Source organism: Aedes aegypti, chromosome 2 (genome assembly GCF_002204515.2).
Source record: "Aedes aegypti strain LVP_AGWG chromosome 2, AaegL5.0 Primary Assembly, whole genome shotgun sequence".
NCBI classification, from domain to species: Eukaryota; Metazoa; Arthropoda; class Insecta; order Diptera; family Culicidae; genus Aedes; species Aedes aegypti.
The window spans coordinates 251,985,631-252,006,845 of record NC_035108.1 but is presented as its reverse complement, the minus strand read 5'-3'; the positions used below and the strand labels follow the sequence as shown (position 1 = coordinate 252,006,845).

General features: G+C 42.9%; 2 protein-coding genes across 2 annotated transcripts in view; one reads left to right on the top strand and one right to left on the bottom strand.

Annotated features, from left to right (window-relative positions):
* LOC5576949 (acyl-CoA synthetase family member 4 homolog) overlaps nt 1-21,215 on the bottom strand; it is a 388,950-nt gene that overhangs the window by 265,054 nt on the left and 102,681 nt on the right. The gene's annotated exons all lie outside the window — the stretch shown is intronic.
* Nucleotides 1-21,215, top strand: part of LOC5576948 — a 109,741-nt gene that overhangs the window by 8,440 nt on the left and 80,086 nt on the right. Inside the window, 11 exon segments of the mRNA XM_021844802.1 lie at nt 4,466-4,837; nt 5,224-5,463; nt 5,739-8,099; nt 8,160-8,453; nt 8,520-13,106; nt 13,601-13,783; nt 13,850-13,981; nt 14,043-15,720; nt 15,722-15,852; nt 15,921-16,013; nt 19,631-20,437. Coding sequence (XP_021700494.1) covers nt 4,822-4,837; nt 5,224-5,463; nt 5,739-8,099; nt 8,160-8,453; nt 8,520-13,106; nt 13,601-13,783; nt 13,850-13,981; nt 14,043-15,720; nt 15,722-15,852; nt 15,921-16,013; nt 19,631-20,437 — 10,522 coding nt within the window. The 5' untranslated portion in view covers nt 4,466-4,821.

Here is a 21,215-nt window from a genome sequence, read left to right as displayed (position 1 = left end):
ATTTTAATTTTCTAACTGAACAATTGAATCTAATGATTGATGCAATGTTCAAAGCCACCACTATGACTGAATCAGTCCAAGTTGGTGTAAAATGTACCAATCAAATTGTTATTGGATTACTTTTTTCTAATGGATCCAATAAATAATAATTTAAATATTTTAAATTGGAATGCTCGCTCTTTAAATGGTAAAGAGGACGAGCTGTTTAATTTTCTTTCAGCTAATAACGTGCATATAGCAGTTGTTACTGAAACGTATTTGAAACCTGGATCCAAACTTAAAAAGATCCCAACTTTTTTGTTTATCGTAATGATCGACTTGATGGGGCATGTGGGGGAGTTGCAATCATCATTCATAGGAGTATAAAACATCAACTTTTTTCGTCATTTGAAGCTAAAGTTTTTGAAACTTTAGGTGTTTCTGTTGAAACACAGCTTGGTAAATATACTTTCATAGCTGCCTATTTGCCTTTTCAATGCTCTGGACAGCAAGTTAATTTGCTCCAAACTGACTTGCGAAAATTGACTCGCAATAAGTCAGATTTTTTGTCATTGGCGACTTTAATGCCAAACATCGGTCATCGGTTCGATATCAATATTTCTTTACAAACAAAACTTGATATTGACAATGCTCTTGAAATTTTAACAAATTCCATTGTTGAAGCCAGGAGCATTACGATTTCAAAATGTGAATCCGTGATTTAAGACATGATCTTAAACTCTTGATCCATTTGAAAACGCGAGGAGAAGGCAATTTCAACGCACTCGCGATCCTGCTATGAAAATAATATGGCAGGAAAAAATCATGAAACGTTTTTCTCAATGAGGAAACACAAATTTTGAAAATAAAATTTCTCAATTAAACCCTGGCTCTAAGCCTTTTTGGAAATTATCTAAAATTTTGAAAAAACCTCAGAAGCCAATACCGGCATTGAAAGAGGAAAATAAATTATTACTACCGTCGATGGGGGTGACAATGGGTCTAGGGGGTGAGATTGGGTCAAAACGGAAAAATATGTTTTGTGAAATATTTCAGCTAAAAACGCTGATATTACTAAAATTAATAATTCATATGTTAGGGAACATATTATTACACATAATTCATAACAATATACATTTTTAGAAATAGTAGTTTCTGTTTACTACATCAATAAACTTGCATGTTGAAACTAGATAAAATTTACAACATTAAATTTCTCCTGTACAAAATATCACGCATGTACTCTAGCCTCTATCGTTGTATTAGCAGAATGATGAAAGTCTTTTTATTACACATCAAAGGTATTTTCCGGAATCTGTTTGATTTTCCCACAAAAAAATCATTTTTTTCGATACGATGTCTAAAACATTGAAAATGGGGGTGAGATTGGGTCAAGCAAGAACGATAGCAAATGAAATTCCAAGTCCACTTTTTTGACATTTTACGGTGCCGGGTGTTCTCTTTTTTCATTAAGATGTGTTTATTCTTTCTATATACAGCATCTCTGAAACATCAAACAAGTCTACTTGAGTATTCCGTGCATTGAATAACAATATAACGCATTTTGACAACTTCTCAAACCAGCAACTGTGTTTCGTGCGCAGCAACATCGTAAATTTTTATCAAAAGGGTGTTTTTTTTCTAAATTTGATTATTTATCAGTGTTTTCATATAATAAAAACATCTCAAGGAAGTACAAATGAGTTGAATCGCTGAAATACTGAGATTATGACGTCAACTTCTGCCTGAAATTTATTGATCGTGGAATGTCGCACCGAAATTTAACTATTTGCGAAGGATTAAAATAATCACTGTTTCAGTACACCTTTGGGGAAACTGAATGGGCTTTATAGCAACGGGGATGAGACTTTGAAGACAATTTGAGGGAAAAACCAAGAAAATGTATGTAAACTTGACGATAAATGTTGAGTTTACATATTTTTCTCATAGCTCTTCAATTTTCTGTATAATCTTTCTTTTAAGTGGGTTAATCATACTTGTGAAATATCTTAGATATCTTTTTGTCTTGTTTGCATCGTTTTTTTATCAATATTTTTCAGTTGTGAATGGTTTTGAAATCATATTCTCAAAAACAAGTTATTTTAATTACAGTGACCCAATGTCACCCCCTCTATGGGGTGAGATTGGGTCATTTTTCATTTACTTGTGGTGCCGCTGTGAATAAATATTTGTCTTTAATTTTTTGAACAGTTGTTAATGTACCATCAAAGTACATACATACCAAGTTTGAAGTTTATTGGAGTTAAATTGCGATAGTTATTCAAAAAATAAATCGCACATATCCCTTTTTGAACCATTGTCACCCCCAACGACGGTAACAAATTGCAAAAAATGCTTAAAAGCTTGTTATGCAGTTTGAAAGCGCGCACAGTTTTAATTCAAGACTAACTAGTCCAATTGAAAATCAAGTTACTCAGCACTTCGAAAATATTCTCAATCAGGAGAACGTTTTCGAAAATTCCTGGGAGACTGTTTGGGAAGAAATGAGAACTATTATAAAAAAAAAACAAAAATATGAAAGCTCTTGGCGATGATGGAATTTTCTACATCTTCATCAAGAAACTTCCAGAAAGTAGCTTATCATTCTTAGTTGATATATTTAACAAATGTTTTCAATAAGCATTTTTTTCCCGACAAATGGAAAAATGTTAAGTTTGTTCCAATTTTAAAACCAGACAAAAATCCTGCAGAAGCTTCTAGCTATCGTCCAATCAGTTTGCTTTCCTCTATCAGTAAACTTTTTGAAAAAGTTATTTTGAACAGAATGATAGCCCACATCAACGAAAATTCAATTTTTGCCAATGAACAGTTCGGATTCCGCCATTGACATTCGACCACTCATCAACTTTTACGTGTAACAAATTTGATCCGTTCCAACAAATCTGAAGGCTATTCTACTGGTCTTGCTCTTCTAGAAATAGAAAAAGCATACGACATTTTTTATCGTAAAATTAAAAAGCTTTAATTTTCCAACATACATTGTTAGAATAATTCAAAGTTATATGTCAAATCGTACACTTCAGGTTGATTATCAGAGCTCCAGGTCTGAAAGACTTCCTGTCAGAGCTGGTGTTCCCCAAGGCAGCATTTTGGGAATTCGATCTAAATTGATAAATATCCTAAGGCATATATGAGTCATTAATTCTTTTGTTTGGAACATTGTATTCGCTGAGTCTGAAAGAATAGCGAATATGAGCTATCTTTACAGCCTATTTACTGCCTTAATCACCATTTGAATGTCTGCATGGATAAAAGATTTTCTTTACATTTTCCGCTGTTGATTAAACCAACTCATCTCCTTTGAGAGATGATTTAGCCTTGCATCGTCAGTATACTTGCGTCTTCGACTACCTGCCATGTTCTATCACGCAAACATATCCATTTACAATAACGATACAATGGCTTCTACATCGCCCGGCAAGCTGTCTTTGACACCGGTCAGCAGCATTCTCGCAGCATCCGTCCACCACAGCACCGCCGCAAGAATCGGAATACAATCGTTAAACTCATGTTCTCAGTGAGCATAACTATCGCAAACGATCGAAATAACCGACTCACAATGCGTATAATTTTCTACTCATAAAATCAAACATCTTCCTCCGTCGCCTCCGGGACTCTGCCCTGCCAATTGTCTTTACGAGCTGATCGTCTTTCGAGTTGATGGTCTCGTCTTCTTCGTCGGGGTGTCTAGACGCAAGCAAGGACGGAGGATTCCTCATTTCGTTTGAATAAACACAAAAGAATCCCGCGATCTCGGGCAGAACCTCCCGACAGCTACGATACGATGCAAAAATGCAATTATACTACACATTGGCAGCAGCAGATATGTACGTTTCGTTTGGTGCACTTGATGTTTGTTTTTCCGCGAGTTGGGTTCGATCGGGCAGCACAATCAACGGAAGGCAGCTGAAGATGGCGAATGATTAACCAGCCAATCGCGCATTGAAAGTGTTCTTAGAATTGTATGCTGTTGTCTAATTTGGAATTTTCTTGACATTCGGGTACAAGGTCATGTCTTGTAACATTAAATTGTTAATTTATTTCTCTAAAAGATTAGTTCAATATTTCCAGACATAACGTTATGCTTTCAGTATTTCAATTCTTCCGTTTTTTTTTCGTTAGCCTTAGCAAATTCAAGTTCAAACACATCCTCTTCTTACGCTACCTCAGCATCCACCCTACTAGACCTGCCTTGTTATCTACCTGCAAACATGGACTTCGTTTTGGTAGATTTGATGGTCGAGCCTATCTTCGCTGTTTCCCTTTTCAGTGGAATGAAAAGGGACACAGACTTTTGACCACACAAAAAAAAAATGACTGAGGTCATTGGCCATGCCCGTCTCTCCTCTTCTTCATGACCACGTGGTTCAAGGACGGCCCCTTAAGACTTCTGCTACTGATCCTAAATTAAAAAAATCAATCATTACCCTCCTAATCCTTCCCAATTCTCTTTACAACCACGCAGACATCAACGAGTGTATCGATCCGCAAGCGTGTGGAGTGAACGCCGAGTGTGTCAACTATCCCGGTAACTATACGTGCCTGTGTAAGGACGGCTTCTACGGTGACCCGTACAATGGGTGCGCGGATATCGACGAGTGCGCTCAGCCGGGAGTTTGCGGACCAGGTGCCATATGTACGAACTACGAGGGCGGTTATCGCTGCGACTGCCCCTCCGGGTTCGACGGGGACGCACGCTCGGCTCAAGGATGCGTCGACTTCGATGAATGTACACGATCACCATGCGGAAGAAACGCTCTGTGCCGAAACGACGTCGGGAGCTTTCGCTGCCAGTGTCCCGACGGTTTTCAAGGCGACCCAATGACGGACTGTCAAGGTAATTGCGATACGATGAGTGATCGGTATAGCTCATTGTGGCACGGATGCGTCTCTTAGTTAGATTATTAAGATTGTCAACTCCATCCCTATGATTCACTCTTGCACTGCCCACAAGCATCGAAATGTATGTGCAAGAGAAGGTCATTTAATAGCCCCATTAACACCCAGCTTTTGATAAATGTCAATCAATTCGCTAACCCTAACATTCATCTTGTCATTTTCATCTCGTCACGATCGTCACCTCCTGCCGTCGCCACCACCATATGCTTCTTGACGGCGCTTATTCCGGGAATGCAAAACAATCGGACGCCTAAATTGTACTAACAATCACCCGAAATGCGGCCGCCCTCACTCACATGCACACCCACACAAACAAACACACAGATATCGACGAATGTTCCAATAACCCGTGCGCCGAGGGTGCCCAGTGTACGAACACTCCCGGCGGCTTCCGGTGTAGCTGCCCGTCGGGGATGACCGATTCGGGCGGCGAGTGCATCGACATTAACGAGTGTGCTAAGTCTAACGCTTGCGGAGAGAATGCCAAGTGCATCAACTTTCCCGGATCGTACAAATGCTTGTGCCCGCAAGGATTCCAAGGACGGGGTGAACTGTTTTGCAAAAGTTAGTTTTCAGCTTATTTTGCTCTAGGAATTAGGTCGTTGAGAGCCAGAATGATACAAGCTGAGTCTCGATGGAAGATTATGATATAACAACTTGCTGTATCCTTCTGGCTCTCAACGATCCACAAGATCTACGGTGACGGCGTTTGCCCTCCACTTGGAAAACGCTTAGCCACACGCCCTTGCCGATGATCTACGCTTATGATTCAATCCAACTAATCCACCGAATCACTCAAACACACAACACACACAAAACACACCCATTTTTCATTGTAGATGTAAACGAATGCCTTGATAATCCGTGTGGGGAAAATGCGATATGCACGGATACGATCGGTAGCTTTGTTTGCTCGTGCAAGCCAGAATACACGGGAGATCCATTTCGGGGCTGTGTCGATATCGACGAGTGCACGGCGTACGACAAACCGTGCGGAAATCACGCGGTCTGTGAGAACGCCAACCCCGGTTATAACTGCTTGTGCCCGCAAGGGTACATCGGAAAACCGGACCCGAAGATCGCCTGCGAACAGGCCGACGTCAACGTGCTGTGCAGCAGCAACTTCGACTGTACTAACAACGCCGAGTGTATCGAGGGTCAGTGCTTCTGTCAAGATGGTTTTGAACCACAGGGATCTAGCTGCATCGACATTGATGAATGTCGAATGAACAGCCAAATCTGCGGACCGTCAGCGGTGTGCATCAACACACCGGGATCCTTTCGATGCGATTGTGAAGCTGGCTTCATCGGTACACCTCCACGAATACATTGCAAGACGCCATGCGCAGACGTCAAATGTGGTAAAAATGCGTATTGTAAGGCCGAAGGCCAAGAAGCGTTCTGTATTTGCGACGAAGGATGGACTTTTAATCCAGCAGATATTTCTGCCGGTTGTGTTGATATTAACGAGTGCGACCCTGCGCAAGGACCAAATGGAAGATGTGGTGTGAATGCCATATGTTCCAATCAACCAGGATCTTACAGCTGCCAGTGTCCACCCGGGTTTACCGGAGACGCTAACCGTCAATGCTACGATGTAGATGAATGCTCAAAATCCAACGCATGCGGAGAAAACGCCATCTGCAAGAACGTAGAAGGCTCACATCAATGCTCTTGTCCTCCGGGATCCATCGCCGATCCTGATCCAACCGTACGCTGTATCACCATTGTAACGTGTAGTAAAGATCACGACTGCCCAGGAAATGCTATATGCGACTCCCACAAGCGATGTCTCTGTCCGGAACCGAACATTGGAAATGATTGCCGACATCCTTGTGAGAACGCTGCTTGCGGGCCGAACTCACATTGTATGCTGGTCAACGGTGAAGCCCAATGCCTATGTAGTGAAGGATTCACCGGCCATCCTGGCCAGTGCGTTGACATTAATGAATGCGCTGCAAATCCATGTCCAACTGGAGCCGTATGCTCCAACATTCCAGGAGGATACACTTGTCAATGCCCAGGCGGTAGCTCTGGTGATCCCTATTCAGGAGGATGCTCCAAATCCGCCTTACACACTTGCAATGATCAGAACCCATGCCCATCTGGTGAAAAGTGTATTCAGGATGCATACAGCGGAAATAGTGTCTGTATTTGTGGTCAAGGCTACAAACGAAACTCCAAAGGCGTTTGCAAAGACATCAACGAATGCCAGGACCCGAACAAACCGGCTTGTGGTGTCAACGCAATATGTAAAAATCTTCCAGGAAGTTACGAATGCCAATGTCCACCTGGCTTCAACGGAAATCCATTCATGTCGTGCGAAGAATGCAACAGCCTGGAATGCAAATGCCCTGCGCCATACAAGTTCATGGATGGAAATTGTGTTCTGGACAACTGCTCTCCTGATGGTAAATGCCCGGGCGGAGCGGAGTGTATTTCAATTACCGGAGGTGTCAGTTATTGTGCATGCCCGAAAGGCTTCCGAACGCAATCTGACGGAAGATGCGAAGACATTGATGAATGTACAGAAAATCAACACGCTTGCGGTTATGATGCCATCTGTATGAACACAATCGGCGGATACGAATGTAAATGCCCACTGGGATATTCAGGAGATCCGTACAATGGCCTCTGCGCTCTGGCGCAGAAACGTTGCTCAGCAGATCGCGAATGTAGTTCCAATGAAAAATGTGTCCAACCTGGCGAATGTATCTGTCCTCCACCATTCTACATGGATGCATACGATGGTAATAAGTGTAAAAGCCCTTGCGAGAGGTTTCCTTGTGGAATCAACGCCCGGTGCACCCCTACCGATCCACCACAGTGCATGTGTGAGGTTGGCTACAAGGGAGATCCATTGACCGGATGCGTAGATGAAGATGACTGTGCAAACTCGCCTTGTGCCTACGGAGCACAGTGCGTTAATCAAAAGGGTGGATACAAATGTATATGTCCCAAATCGATGGTAGGCGATCCATACAAGGGCGGCTGCATCCTCGAAGAAGGATCAGTCAAGAGCCAGTGCCAAAGAAATGAAGATTGCGCTGATACTTTGGCTTGCGAACGAGGAACTTGTGTCAGCCCATGCAGTAGTCTACTCTGCGGAACGAATGCCTATTGCGAACCGGAGAAACACGCTGCGTGGTGTCGCTGTCGAGTTGGTTTTGTGGAAGGGCCAAATGGTGATTGCGTTTCTCGTAAGTATTTTATCGCTCTAATCGGTGAACAATTCTACAATGATCGAAATCTTGTTTCAGAATGCAACGGTTATATGTGCGGGCACGGTGCAATGTGCATCGTGACCAACAGTGGCCCAACGTGCAAGTGTCCACCAGGAGAGGTTGGTAATCCTTTCCCGGGAGGATCTTGTAGTACAGACCAGTGCTCTACAAACCGTCCATGTGCTGAACCGCAAGTATGTATCAACGGACGTTGCAAGCAACGATGCGATGGAGTGGTTTGTGGAGTCGGTGCTACCTGCGACGATGCTTCAGGAAAATGTGTCTGCGAACCATTCTTTGTCGGTAATCCAGAAATGCTTTGTATGCCACGTAAGTATACTAAATTGTTTTCAATGAAAAATTCCGACCATAAATACGAATTACTTTTGTTTACAGCTATTACAACGCCTAGTTGTAGTCCTGACTGCGGACAAAACGCTCATTGTGAGTATGGAGTTGTGCAGAACAGTTGCGTCTGCAACCCAGGCACAACCGGAAATCCGTATGGTATCTGCGAATCAAAGTCAAGAAACAGTTGCAGTCAGATGAAATGCGGCCGGAACGCTTTGTGTCGAGAAACGCTCAACTCCGTGGAATGCATTTGTCCGATCGGTTTCATCGGTAACCCCTACGTTCAGTGTAATGATATTGACGAATGCTCTACGAATAATGTATGCGGAGAAGGTGCAGTCTGCATCAACACAGCAGGAAGCTTCGATTGTCGCTGCAAACCTGGCCATACCGGTAATCCATTCACAATGTGTTCACCAGTGGAGAAGAACGTTTGTGAAAATCCTAGACGCTGTCAGTGCGGAAAGAAGGTACAGTGCCCACCAGGGTTTACCTGTGAGCGAGGAACTTGCAAGGATCAGTGCGCTAAAACTAACTGTGGTCCACGAGCTGCGTGTGATTCAGGAAAATGTGTCTGCCCTGCGGGTTACACAGGCAATCCGAAGGATCTGCGAAGTGGATGTGTACCAGAAGGTCAGTGCGATAACGATGCAGATTGTCAAAGCAAAGATATTTGCTTCCAATTCGGTAAGGGAGTGCGGAAATGTGTTGACGCCTGTAGCAAATTGCAATGCGGCCCGAATGCTCTCTGTGTATCGAATGACCATAGATCGACCTGCATCTGCGCCAGTGGCTATAACGGCAATCCGGGCGATCTAACCCTAGGATGCCAAAAGGAAATTAAGCTTATTGAAGGATGCAAAGACGACTCGGAATGCGCTGAGGGCAAAATATGTGCAACAACAGAAACTGGACTACGCTCTTGCATCAATCCATGTAGCGCAGTCGCATGTGGCGTTAACGAAGTGTGCAAACCTAACGAGCATAACAATCCAATCTGCCACTGTAAAGAAGGATTCTTGTGGAACCCAGTGTCTTCCTCGTGCGAAAAGCCATCCATTCCGGATTGTACCAAGGATGATGAGTGTCACCAGGTAGCAGCATGCCGACAAGATGAACTAGGCATTCTTAAATGTACTCCGGTTTGCGCGGAGTTCACATGTCCTGCAAATTCGGTGTGTGTATCGTCGAACCATCGAGGAAGCTGCCAGTGTTTGCCAGGATATACTGGAAACCCTAATGACAGAAACGGATGTCGTCCTGAACTGCAGAATAAATGCCTTACCAGTGCGGAGTGTTCGGAGTCCGATGCCTGCGTAACCTACAAGGGAGCATTGTCTTGCAGACCGGCTTGCGAAGATGTTCAATGCGGCCTGCACGCTATTTGCATTAGTAACAATCACAACGCCCAATGTCAATGTCCTCCGGGATCATTTGCAGGCGATCCTTACGATTTGACGCATGGTTGTCAGTCCGTACCTTGTGTCTATAATAACGATTGTCCACCGACGCAACTATGTAACCGAATGACTCACACCTGCTACGATGTCTGCCAGGAAGATACTTGTGGAGAAAATGCCGTTTGTATCGCAGAAAATCATCGATCTATATGTCAGTGTCCTCCGGGATACAAGGCTAACCCAATAGCGGATGTAGAGTGCACACCAATAAGGTCATGCGATCCAAATCCATGTCATCCATCGGCAATTTGCGAAGCGGCTCCCGAGGGACACATCTGCAAGTGCGCAGTTGGTCAAGTAGGTGATCCAATGACGGGCTGCCGTCCTGAAGGCGACTGTCCAAATGGTGATCTTCAATGTGCGGAGAATACAGCGTGCGTGAATGGAAAATGTATCGATCCTTGTGCTAATGCCTGCGGTCTCAATGCCAAGTGTACCGTGATTAACCGAACGCCGGTATGCAGTTGCAAGACAAAATATGTACCGGGAGTTAGCGGATCGGCGAGAGATGGATGCGTACGACTTGTTAACGAATGTTTGAATGATTTGGATTGTGGCGGAGACGTCTGTCAAAATGGGCAATGCATGGTAGTGTGCAGGAATAACTACGATTGCTCTGGAGGTGAACGGTGCATTAGTGGAATATGTACACAACCGTGCTCTAGCCATAGTCAATGTAACGCAGGGCAGGCTTGTATTTCCGGTAGTTGTTTGATTGGATGTAGAAGCAACAAGGATTGTGATAGTTCTAAGGCTTGCATCAACAGCAAATGCAGAGATCCATGCGAGACTGAAGGAGCTTGTGGTCCTAACACAAAATGCAGCGTTGTCAATCATGTAACCAGTTGCAAGTGTCCACCAGGATTTGAAGGAAACCCAATTCCAGAACAGGGCTGCGTAAGAATGCCTGCATCTTGTAGTAGTTCTGCGGAATGTGCGCCAGGTCACATGTGCATCGCCAACCAGTGTAATCTGCCTTGTTCCGAGACTTCTGGATGTGCTGTTGGAGAAAGATGCCACAACAACATGTGCGCCAAGGTATGCTATACAAACAACAATTGTTTGCCAGGTGAGGTGTGCAATGAAGCTGGTACATGTCAACCGGGATGTAGCACTGACTCAGATTGTCCTTCGCAAAAGGTATGCATGGCAAGTAAATGCAAGTGTATGAAGGGTTTCATTGGAACGCCATTCGGATGTTCGGATATTGATGAGTGTACCGATGGTCCATGTCATCCATCGGCACGATGTGAAAACATTCCTGGGTCTTACCGATGTAGTTGTCCCGAAGGAACCGTTGGAGATGCTTACTCGAATCCAGGATGTCGTCTACCGAACCAATGCTACAAGAACAGTGACTGCGCGGAAAACTTGTCTTGCATTGAGGGAAAATGTACTGATCCTTGTCTAGTTACCAAGTGTGGAGTGAATGCCGAATGTCACATTATTGATCACGTCGCAGAATGCCAATGTCCTTCGGGTCATTTGGGAGATGCAAGAGATAGTACTGTTGGCTGTTTCCGCGTCGAATGTTTGGCTGACGATGATTGTGTGCAGGATAGACAGTGTCACAGTGAAACAAACAAGTGTATTAACCCTTGTGAATTAGTTGATTGTGGAAAGGGAGCATGTCATATCGAAAACCATCAAGCCATTTGCACTTGCCTGCAAGGTTACGATGTCATCGGAGGCAGATGTGAAGACGTAGATGAATGCAGAGCCAATCCTTGCCATTCCAGTGCAACATGCCAAAATCTACCCGGCAGCTACACTTGTACCTGCCCAGAAGGCCTTGTAGGTGATCCAATAAACAGTGGATGTAGGAACCCAGACGAATGTATTGCAAACTCAGATTGTCCAACAACAGCGGTTTGTGAGAAGTCTCGTTGCAAGAACCCATGCTCGATTGAAAACGCTTGCGGAGAAAATGCTGTTTGTTCAGCGGTTGACCATAAAGCGGTTTGCGAATGTGCACCCAATGCTCGTGGAGATCCTAAAGTTAGCTGCTTGAGAGTTGAGTGCACCGAGAGTAACGATTGTTCTTCTAGCCAGACTTGCATCAATTACAGTTGCGTTGATCCATGTACTCTGACGAACGCTTGCGGTCAGAACGCCAATTGCGTATCAGAGAACCACCTGGCTATCTGCTCATGTCAACCAGGAACAACCGGAAATCCACTACTGGGATGCGTGCCTCTGCAATACTGTAACAGTGATCAACAGTGTCCAGCAGGAACAAAATGTAATGCGGGAGTTTGCTGTACGCTATGCTCGAGTGGTCGCGATTGTATCAACGATCAGCTGTGTATTCAGGGTGTATGCCAGCCCACTTGTAGATCAAATTCCAGCTGTCCGGACTTCCAATTTTGTCAGAACAACATTTGCACACAAGAGTTCAAGTGCCGCACTGACGAAGACTGCGATATCGATGAAACTTGTATGGTTGACTCTACGGGACGCTCAGAATGTATCAACGCTTGTTCAGGGCGAGTACTTTGCGGTAGAAATGCAGAATGTTCAGCCAGGGATCATTCAGCTGTTTGTGATTGTAAACCTGGTTTCTTCCAGGACAAGACTGGAACGTGTCGTAAGATAGAATGCCAGACTGATGATGATTGTTCAAGTGACAAAATGTGTGAAGGAAATACGTGTAAGATTGCTTGCTTGATGGGCGAGCCATGTGGAGCAAATGCACTGTGTTCAGCAGAAAACCATAAGCAGGTGTGCTACTGTCAACCTGGATTTACCGGTGATCCAAAGCAGGGTTGCAATCTTATAGATTTCTGCAAAGAATCACCTTGTGGTGCAAATGCCAAGTGTAGAAATAGTCGAGGATCGTATCGCTGTTCATGCCCGGTTGGACTGGTTGGAGATCCTTATGCATCTGGTTGTAAGAAGGCAGCGGAATGTGACACGAATAGTGACTGTCCAGAGTTCGCCGAATGCTTCAAATCTAACGGTGAACCGAAGTGTCGAGATGTTTGCGAGAATGTCGCATGCAGTCCTAACGCCGAATGTCAACCGAAAAATCACAACGCCGTCTGTACCTGCAGAGCAGGATACGAAGGTGATCCAACCGATCTGCTGAACGGATGTAAACCATTGCCTCTACCTTGCAAACTGAACAATGATTGCCCGGAAAATTCGTATTGCTATGGACAAATTTGCAAGCGTAAGTATCATACGATGTAACGATGTCATTTTGTACATACGATTTAATCTATACTATTTTCTCAAGTCTTTGAGTTTCTACTTATTCTTGGGGTTGAATTAGGAAATAGCTGCCGACAACTTCAAGTGAGTTTGTTTCGGGTCTACCGAGTCTACGATAAACACGAAATGATCCTTCAGACAAGCACTCCATTCATGATTCACTCACAGTTCAACTCAGAAATCACTTCAAAGTTCAAATTCACAAACTCCCAAAACCAAACCTTAAGCCCTAATGCAATTCACTAAACTCCATTCCAGCACACCTTCAGGTGTCACACAATTAAATTCGCAGCAAATTTAACATATTCACCGGAATATAATTCACACTCGAATCCCATTGTTCACTCTTCCTAATACAACCAATGGGGTGGATTTCCTCAGATTCTATTCTTTTTCAGCTCTTGCAAACTCCAGTGTTGAGGGTTACTAACTTGTATTCTGTTTTGTCTTTAGCTGCTTGCACTGCAACCGAAGAGTGCAACCAAGATGAGGTCTGTTCTAAGGGTCAATGTATTAACCCGTGCCACGAACCGAACGCATGCGGTATGAACGCCGAATGCCTGATGGGTGGACACTTTAAGCAGTGTTCTTGCCCAGCCGGATTCACGGGTGATGCTGCACTGGAGTGCGTAAGAAGTGAGTATCCGAACATTTCATAGAACGTCAACTGATGCATAATAATTTTCTAATCTCCTGCCGCAGTTCCGGTCTTATGTACTTCCAATGCTGATTGTATCGAGGGAACTGCTTGCCACGAATCAATGTGCTTACCGCGCTGTAGAGTGGATCAGGAATGTGCTCTAAATGAAAAGTGCATCGGTAACAAGTGCATGCGTAAGTTAATTCCACAATTTGGGGAGTTCTTTTTCAGTTATTCTTGATGTATTTATTACAGTAACGTGTCGCTTGGACAACGATTGCTTCCTGGGACACATCTGCCTGAATGGACGTTGCATCTACGGATGTCATTCGGACGATGACTGTAGTGCGAGTGAAACATGCCGAGCCAATAAATGTACGGACCCGTGTCAAGAGAACCCTTGTGGTCCAAACGCAGCTTGTACAGTAGTCAATCATCGGGCTAGCTGCTCGTGCATCAACGGTATGGTTCCAAGTCCGACAGCAAAGATTGGCTGCGTCCGTGCTCCGGCGCTACAGTGTACGGAGAACAGAGACTGTGCACAAGGCACATCATGTATTGAGAACTTGTGTCGACCGGTATGTGCCAACGATCAGGGTTGCCTGAACAATGAACGATGCGATCGAGGAACCTGCAAACCTATATGCAGACGCGACGACGACTGTCGAAATGGAGAAGTGTGTCAGGGACAGACATGTATGGTTGGATGCCGATCTGACGCTGGATGTCCTGGTCAACTGGCATGTGTTAATCAGCAATGCGTGGATCCATGTCAAGAACCAACTGCTTGCGGAACAAATGCACTATGCTCGGTAGTAAACCACAGAAAGCAGTGTACATGTCCACCACCGCTTATCGGAGATCCGTTGACAGGATGTCGACCTGAGCAAAGATCTTGTCAGACAAGAAGCGATTGTCCAAAGGGACAGGCTTGCTATGGAAATTCGTGTATGCCAACATGCCGCAATGATCAGAATTGTTTGGCTGATGAACGATGCATACGTGGCACATGTCGAACAGTGTGCAATAGCGATGCCTCATGTACAAATGGACTGATTTGTGAAAACCGCATATGCCAGACGGGATGCCGTTCAGATAACAATTGCCCGAACAATCAGGCTTGCGTCAACAAGCAGTGTACGGATCCATGCACAGTGTTGGGACAGTGCGGTACTTGTTCAGAGTGCTCGGTGGTCAATCATGGTGTTCAGTGTAGTTGCCCGAATGGTTATTTGGGCAATCCTCTGGTATCATGTGCACCTCCGCCACAAAAGTGTAATTCTTACTGCTATTGCGATGAAGAAGGCGTTTTCTGTGCTGACAAGTGTCGACAGGCGAAGGACTGCGCATGTGGTCAGACGTGTTCGAGAGGTAGATGCCGAACGAAGTGTAACCCGGGATCGTGTCCTGCTGGGCAACTATGCCAGAACGGAGCTTGCATGGCAGGTTGTCAGCGAAATACGGACTGTCCTGGAGATAGATCATGCGTCAATCGAAAATGTGTGGATCCCTGCGCTGGAGGAAAAACTTGTGGTAAGAATGCCATCTGCCAGGTGGCTGATCACCAAGCTCTCTGCCTGTGTCCAGATGGATTCCAAGGTGATCCACGAGAAGGTTGCGTGCATTACGAATGTCAAACGAACGAAGACTGTGAACTGGATAAGAAGTGTGTCGTAGGAAAGTGCACCAATCCGTGTTTGGAGGACGGAGCATGTGGCGTCAATGCTCAATGTCGTGTCGTTAATCGACAAGCTCAGTGCTCCTGTACTCCCGGATTCTTCGGGAATGCTCGTCAAGAGTGTCAACCACTGCAGAAGGATAGCTGTTCGCAGAATCCTTGTGGTGAGAATACGGTATGCAGGGAAGATGCAAACGGTTATGAATGTACTTGCCAGCCCGGATGTATGGGTAATCCGAAACAGGGATGTCTTGTGCGAAGCCAAGCAAACCAATAAGTGCCACAACTTCCGTTGCGGAGCCAATGCCATTTGTCGGGTTACACAGTTTGATGAGCCGGAATGCATCTGCCCACCATTGTATCCAGGAGGTGATCCATACACGGAATGTAAGTACTGGACAATGAAGAATTGTTCACACATTTCAATACTGTTTTTATTTCTTTGTGATGAACAGGTACAAACGAACGATCGGTTACCGATTGTCGAACGACCGGATGCACCGAAGGAGAATGCGTCCGAGACGGCACTCAATTTATCTGCCGTAACGGTGAGTGGAACCTTCAATCTGTAGTACTGATTCCGTATTTTTCTTTGTTTTGTTTAGAGTTTGTTTTCCGATTAAAATGCGACTGATCCTCAAATAGTTAACCACTCCAGTTTAGCCGTCCACAAGATAAAAATAATAATTCGATACCATTTTCATCCAAAATTCAATCAACAACTTAAATACCCCAGGCACGATTCGATTAATCGACCATATTTGTCTAACGATTTGTTTGAATAATTTAATTAATGCCAAAGAACAATCATTTTTCCACCAATTACATTTCACATCGAATTCGATCTAATTTGCGCAAACAGATGTCGCTACCATCCAATCAGTCAGTTAGTATCATGCTAGATCAATTATCGCTGGATAGTTGTCGAATCGTCACTCTCGAATCACCACCAAATATTACATACAATTATATATATGGCATGTTAATACACATTTTGCACTAAGTATATATTATTTGACACTATCCATCGATAATCGATTGTAAGTCATACAAATCTCATTCCCGTCTCAATTGGCTTTTAAACATATAAATACAAGAACTTTGACTTTGATGGCATGAACGTCTCCCAATAGATACAATCTTTCCCAAAAATATAAACCAAATAGAAATATAAGTCTGAACACTTAGCAATTAAGACGTTGTACAAAAAAAAGCAGCACCCCTTTTTTCACCAATCACCATTTTATTGAACCCACTCGGTGACCCGTTTTGTTTCCTTTAGATGGCTAGAGATGTCGCTGTCATTATCGCGGTTACCCAATCTGCGCCCTCTTTGATTTTTTGTAAAAAAATACACTAAAACTACAAATCCACCAGCCCCCGACGTTCCCCTTTGGTTCACAACCAACTACACGGATGGATCTAAGCGTGCCATGACATGCAATCCTACCACGCGCAGTCCCAACTTTTTTATCAGCAAAACAAACAGAACAACAACAAAAACTCTACAAACATCGATTATTTTGTCTGTCTTACTCTCTCACTTTTACTTTTTATAGTTTTTAGTGGTTATTTGAAGCGTTCCGTTGAGTTTTGTTAAGTTTTTTTTATTTATAATTCTAGTATTAGTTTCCATTGATGCTAACAAGAAATTATTTCAAAAGAAAAAACGAAAGAGCGATCAATAACGTTTCCGGACAAGAGATTTTCTCAGGCAGATTGGGAACTGTGGACGGGACACTTCTCACATAGTTCATTACTTGCACGTGTTTTGGCTCGGGTTGTGTACACAAAATACACACACACTCTCTCTTAGAAACATGATATACACAAAAAATGAATGAATTTGGTTGTTTTGATTGGGTTTCTCTGTATTTTTAGTTTCACCTAACTCCTGTTTGTCAGTATGATGTGATACGTTTGCAAATTGGCTAAGATTAAGTTTCTCCTATTGTTTTGTACATATAAATTTCCTTCTTTTTCTACTCCTCTTCAATTCTGTTTTCTTTGATTCTTTTCTTTTTCATGAAAACTAAAAGCAACGAGTGTATTCAGTTTTGATCTTTGATTTTCTTATCACAAAAACACAAATCGGCCTTCGCAGGCAATCGATTTTCGTATCTGAATTTCCAAATTTAGATTGTTTGAAAACACAAAATATACAACAATGTCACAGTTGATTTACACCCTGTGTCTTTCCCGGGCAGAGCGCATGTGTTGGATGTACTTTTATTGTGAGAAATGATTTATTTATTATCAAATGTTCGACATTAATTTTGATCTCGGTTCCACAGTTCCACTGTTTTTTTTTCTTCGGTTAGACATTGATGCATTATGCGTTCATCAAGCAGACGGGTTCGAGCTATAAGTACTAGGATTCGCAACCGGACTGTTTGATGAAGGTATACTGTGAATCATTATGCCACAGACACACAGACATAGTATGCTTGATTGATTTTCGAATGGGGCTTAGCAAGAAGTAGTCTGCGATTACTTATCGTTTACTGTTGGCAGTCAAAAAATAAGATTACATCATATCTTTGTCAAGCGGTACACTTCTGTCCAAAACATGTATTTTCATTGCAATAAATCGAATTTACATAGTCCACATTATCCAAGGTTATAAACCCTAATCAAACTTGTTTTAAAACTTCAATAGTTTTTAGCTGTTTATTTTGTACAGCATGTAAGAAAAAATCTCGCTTTTCATACGCAGCATCAGCGCGGTGCTTTTGGTGGTAGTCAAACGCGCGAGAAAAAATTTGATGTTGAAATTGTATCACTTGACAGGTGATCGACAAGATATGATCGTTTGGTAATTTGACACTGTGTCTACATTAGGGCTTAACTGGCATGAGCGATTTCTCTTCATCGATCCTCTTTTTCGCTAATAATTTCGCCAAATTAAACAAATATGTTATATTTCTTGTCCATAAAACAAGATAAAGTGATTTTTTATCCTACAATTTTCTACAGTAATGCAAAAAGAGCAAGGATTAAGAGAAATCGTTGAACGCAAATAATCCCTTATCGAGAAAAAAATGATGAATTTAGGACATTCGTTAGTGATTCCAAATAATCAGAACTCGTAACTTATCGTGAAGATGTGTTTAAATATATAAAATTTGAGATATAACTCTCCCTAGCTCGATGTCGAGTTAAAAAAAAAGCAGTAAAAGTTGGTTTTCATAGCTGCCTCGATCGTCTCTTCAATCCTCAATTGTATAAACTTAAAACTGTACAGTATACTGTATTTTTCTTTACCGAACTTTAAACAGATGAACAGTTCGGTAGACCTTGTAACGCTATATTTAGGTTTTTAAAAGCCAGTGCCTTTTGATCATTGATCGTTTGATGAATTTGATTGACTCCAAACAATGGTAAGTTTTACAAAAACTCGGTTATTGAGAGTTTGGTAAAAATTTCTGATTGTGTGTGACTCTATACCTCTCCAACTTGATGGTCCTTTCAATATAGAGTTATAAAGGAAAATAATACGACACCTCTTTTTTATTTGAAGTAGGTCCACTAGACTAAATGTAAAGTATCAACAACAAACAAAAACACGCGCCACAATCAGCGAACAATAACGTTTGTTATAAGAGATATTATTCGTTCTGAAAAGAATCCAGTTTACTCTGTCTGTCTGTCTTCGGTTCGACTTAAAATTAAGTTTTCACAACGCACTAATTATGTTCACTTCCTTTCGTTCATTTTGAAATAATTTCTTTCCTCTTTTGTTTTTTTATGTTTTGGATAGCAGTCCAGGAGTTTTTTGGGGTAAATGGACCAATTTTTGGTTTGTGTCTCTGATACATATATTTCAAACTAGAATCTGCACCCATCTTTCGTTTGCTAGAGCTGATAGTGATGCAAGTTATGCTGTGTAAGATGCACCCACTTTCCAAACTTCTTCTAAATTCGTTGAACCAGATATTTTAAAAAGAACGCGCCCAATGTTGCAGAGAAGACGGTGACGCCGGTCAGATATTGGTACATTTGCTCCATATGGTTACTTGGCATATCCACAAACAGACTCAATTCATAGACTACACGCATACACTTTCATACACACAAAAACATACACTCATTCCATTTACACACACACATACACCTAGTTACTATTCTTAAAATCCTGTTATTATCATCACATGAACAAATCTAGACGAGTCCTGTGCGAACGATATGCAATGTCCCAATGAAAAGGCTTGTATCGGAGGAAAGTGTTCTGACCCTTGCTCGTTGAGAGGAGCCTGTGGGGATAATGCCCTGTGCCAAACGGTTCTTCATAGGCCTCGATGTTCGTGTCCCAACTGCTACGTCGGTAGACCAAATGTTGAATGTAAGCCCGATCCAAAATGTCAGGAAGCAAGCACACAGAAACCCAGCGATCCCAAAATTGTTTCGATCGCTTGCGAAACGGATAACGATTGTGATCCATCCTTACGATGTGACGCCAGTGGGCAGTGTAGCGATCCTTGTACCGTCCCAACTACTTTCGTGTGCGACCCGAACAAGAAGTGTATCTCCAGACGGCACCGTCCAGTTTGCGTTTGTAAACATGGTTTCATTGTCAATGACTATGGAGAACTGATTTGTGCTCCCGAGAAACGCGAATGCCACGGCGATGACGGTTGCGCTTCCAATATGGCATGTATCGATGGAAAGTGTTTGAATCCTTGTATGCCTACGGCTACCAGAGGACCAGCCTGCCCGGAAGATAAGGCATGTCTCGTAATGGATCACAAACCAGCCTGTATATGTATGAAGGACTGTAGTCCATCGCTCTCGATTTGCCTGCGAGATAGCGGATGTCCAGCTGATCTGGCCTGTCGAAACTATCAATGTGTCAACCCTTGCGAAACAACTCAATGTGCTGACGACACACCATGCTTTGTTGAAGACCATAAACCGATCTGTAAATTCTGCCCTCCTGGATTCGTCAGAGATGCCCATCAAGGATGTTTGAAAGGTAACATAATCCCAGAGAACTTAGCGGCGACTAGCGCAATGATAGAAGAACTCTTCCTCAAGTATATCTGTCTCTCTTATTCTCTCAGATTAAATTAGGACCAGACTCCAGAAATTCAACATTTTCAGACTCTGCTCTACTTCATCTACGATCTTCCTCTCTACTTCTGTATGTGTTACAATTACACTCCCTCCATAAGTGTTACTTCTACTCTTTCTGGATCAAAGTAAATCTAAGGACATTGTAACAGGCTATCTCTACAGCGTCACTTTTAGCCGACTTTGTGTAAATTAGTCTCTACTACTTTCCCGAGACCCGAGGCTACTCATCTCGAGCTCTACTGTTCAAACTACAACACTACCATGATCGAAAAGTTCAAATTCAGAAACTACGACCAAACGCGAAACCAAAAATGCCAATTGGAACCATTAAAACCAAATGCCCTAACGACGCCTCTACATTCACACACGCTCATGCTCAGCCAAACGCTCATAAATTTATTAAACAAATAAGCATTAAACGATGCTTAAACACTCACTTGATTGGCTCTTGAAATGCTTCATACAAGCAGCAATGCCCTAATGCGGATGTACTCTACGGTCTTTTACGTGGAAAACATTCTTTGTCACTATTCCTAAACACTATCACTCATTTACACTTACACTACTTTCACTACACCTTCCAATTCTGCTTATTTCAAAAACTATCATCTTCACTACTACACTGTCACTACCAAACTACCGTTACTACTACAGCTATACCTACTTACTGTCAGACT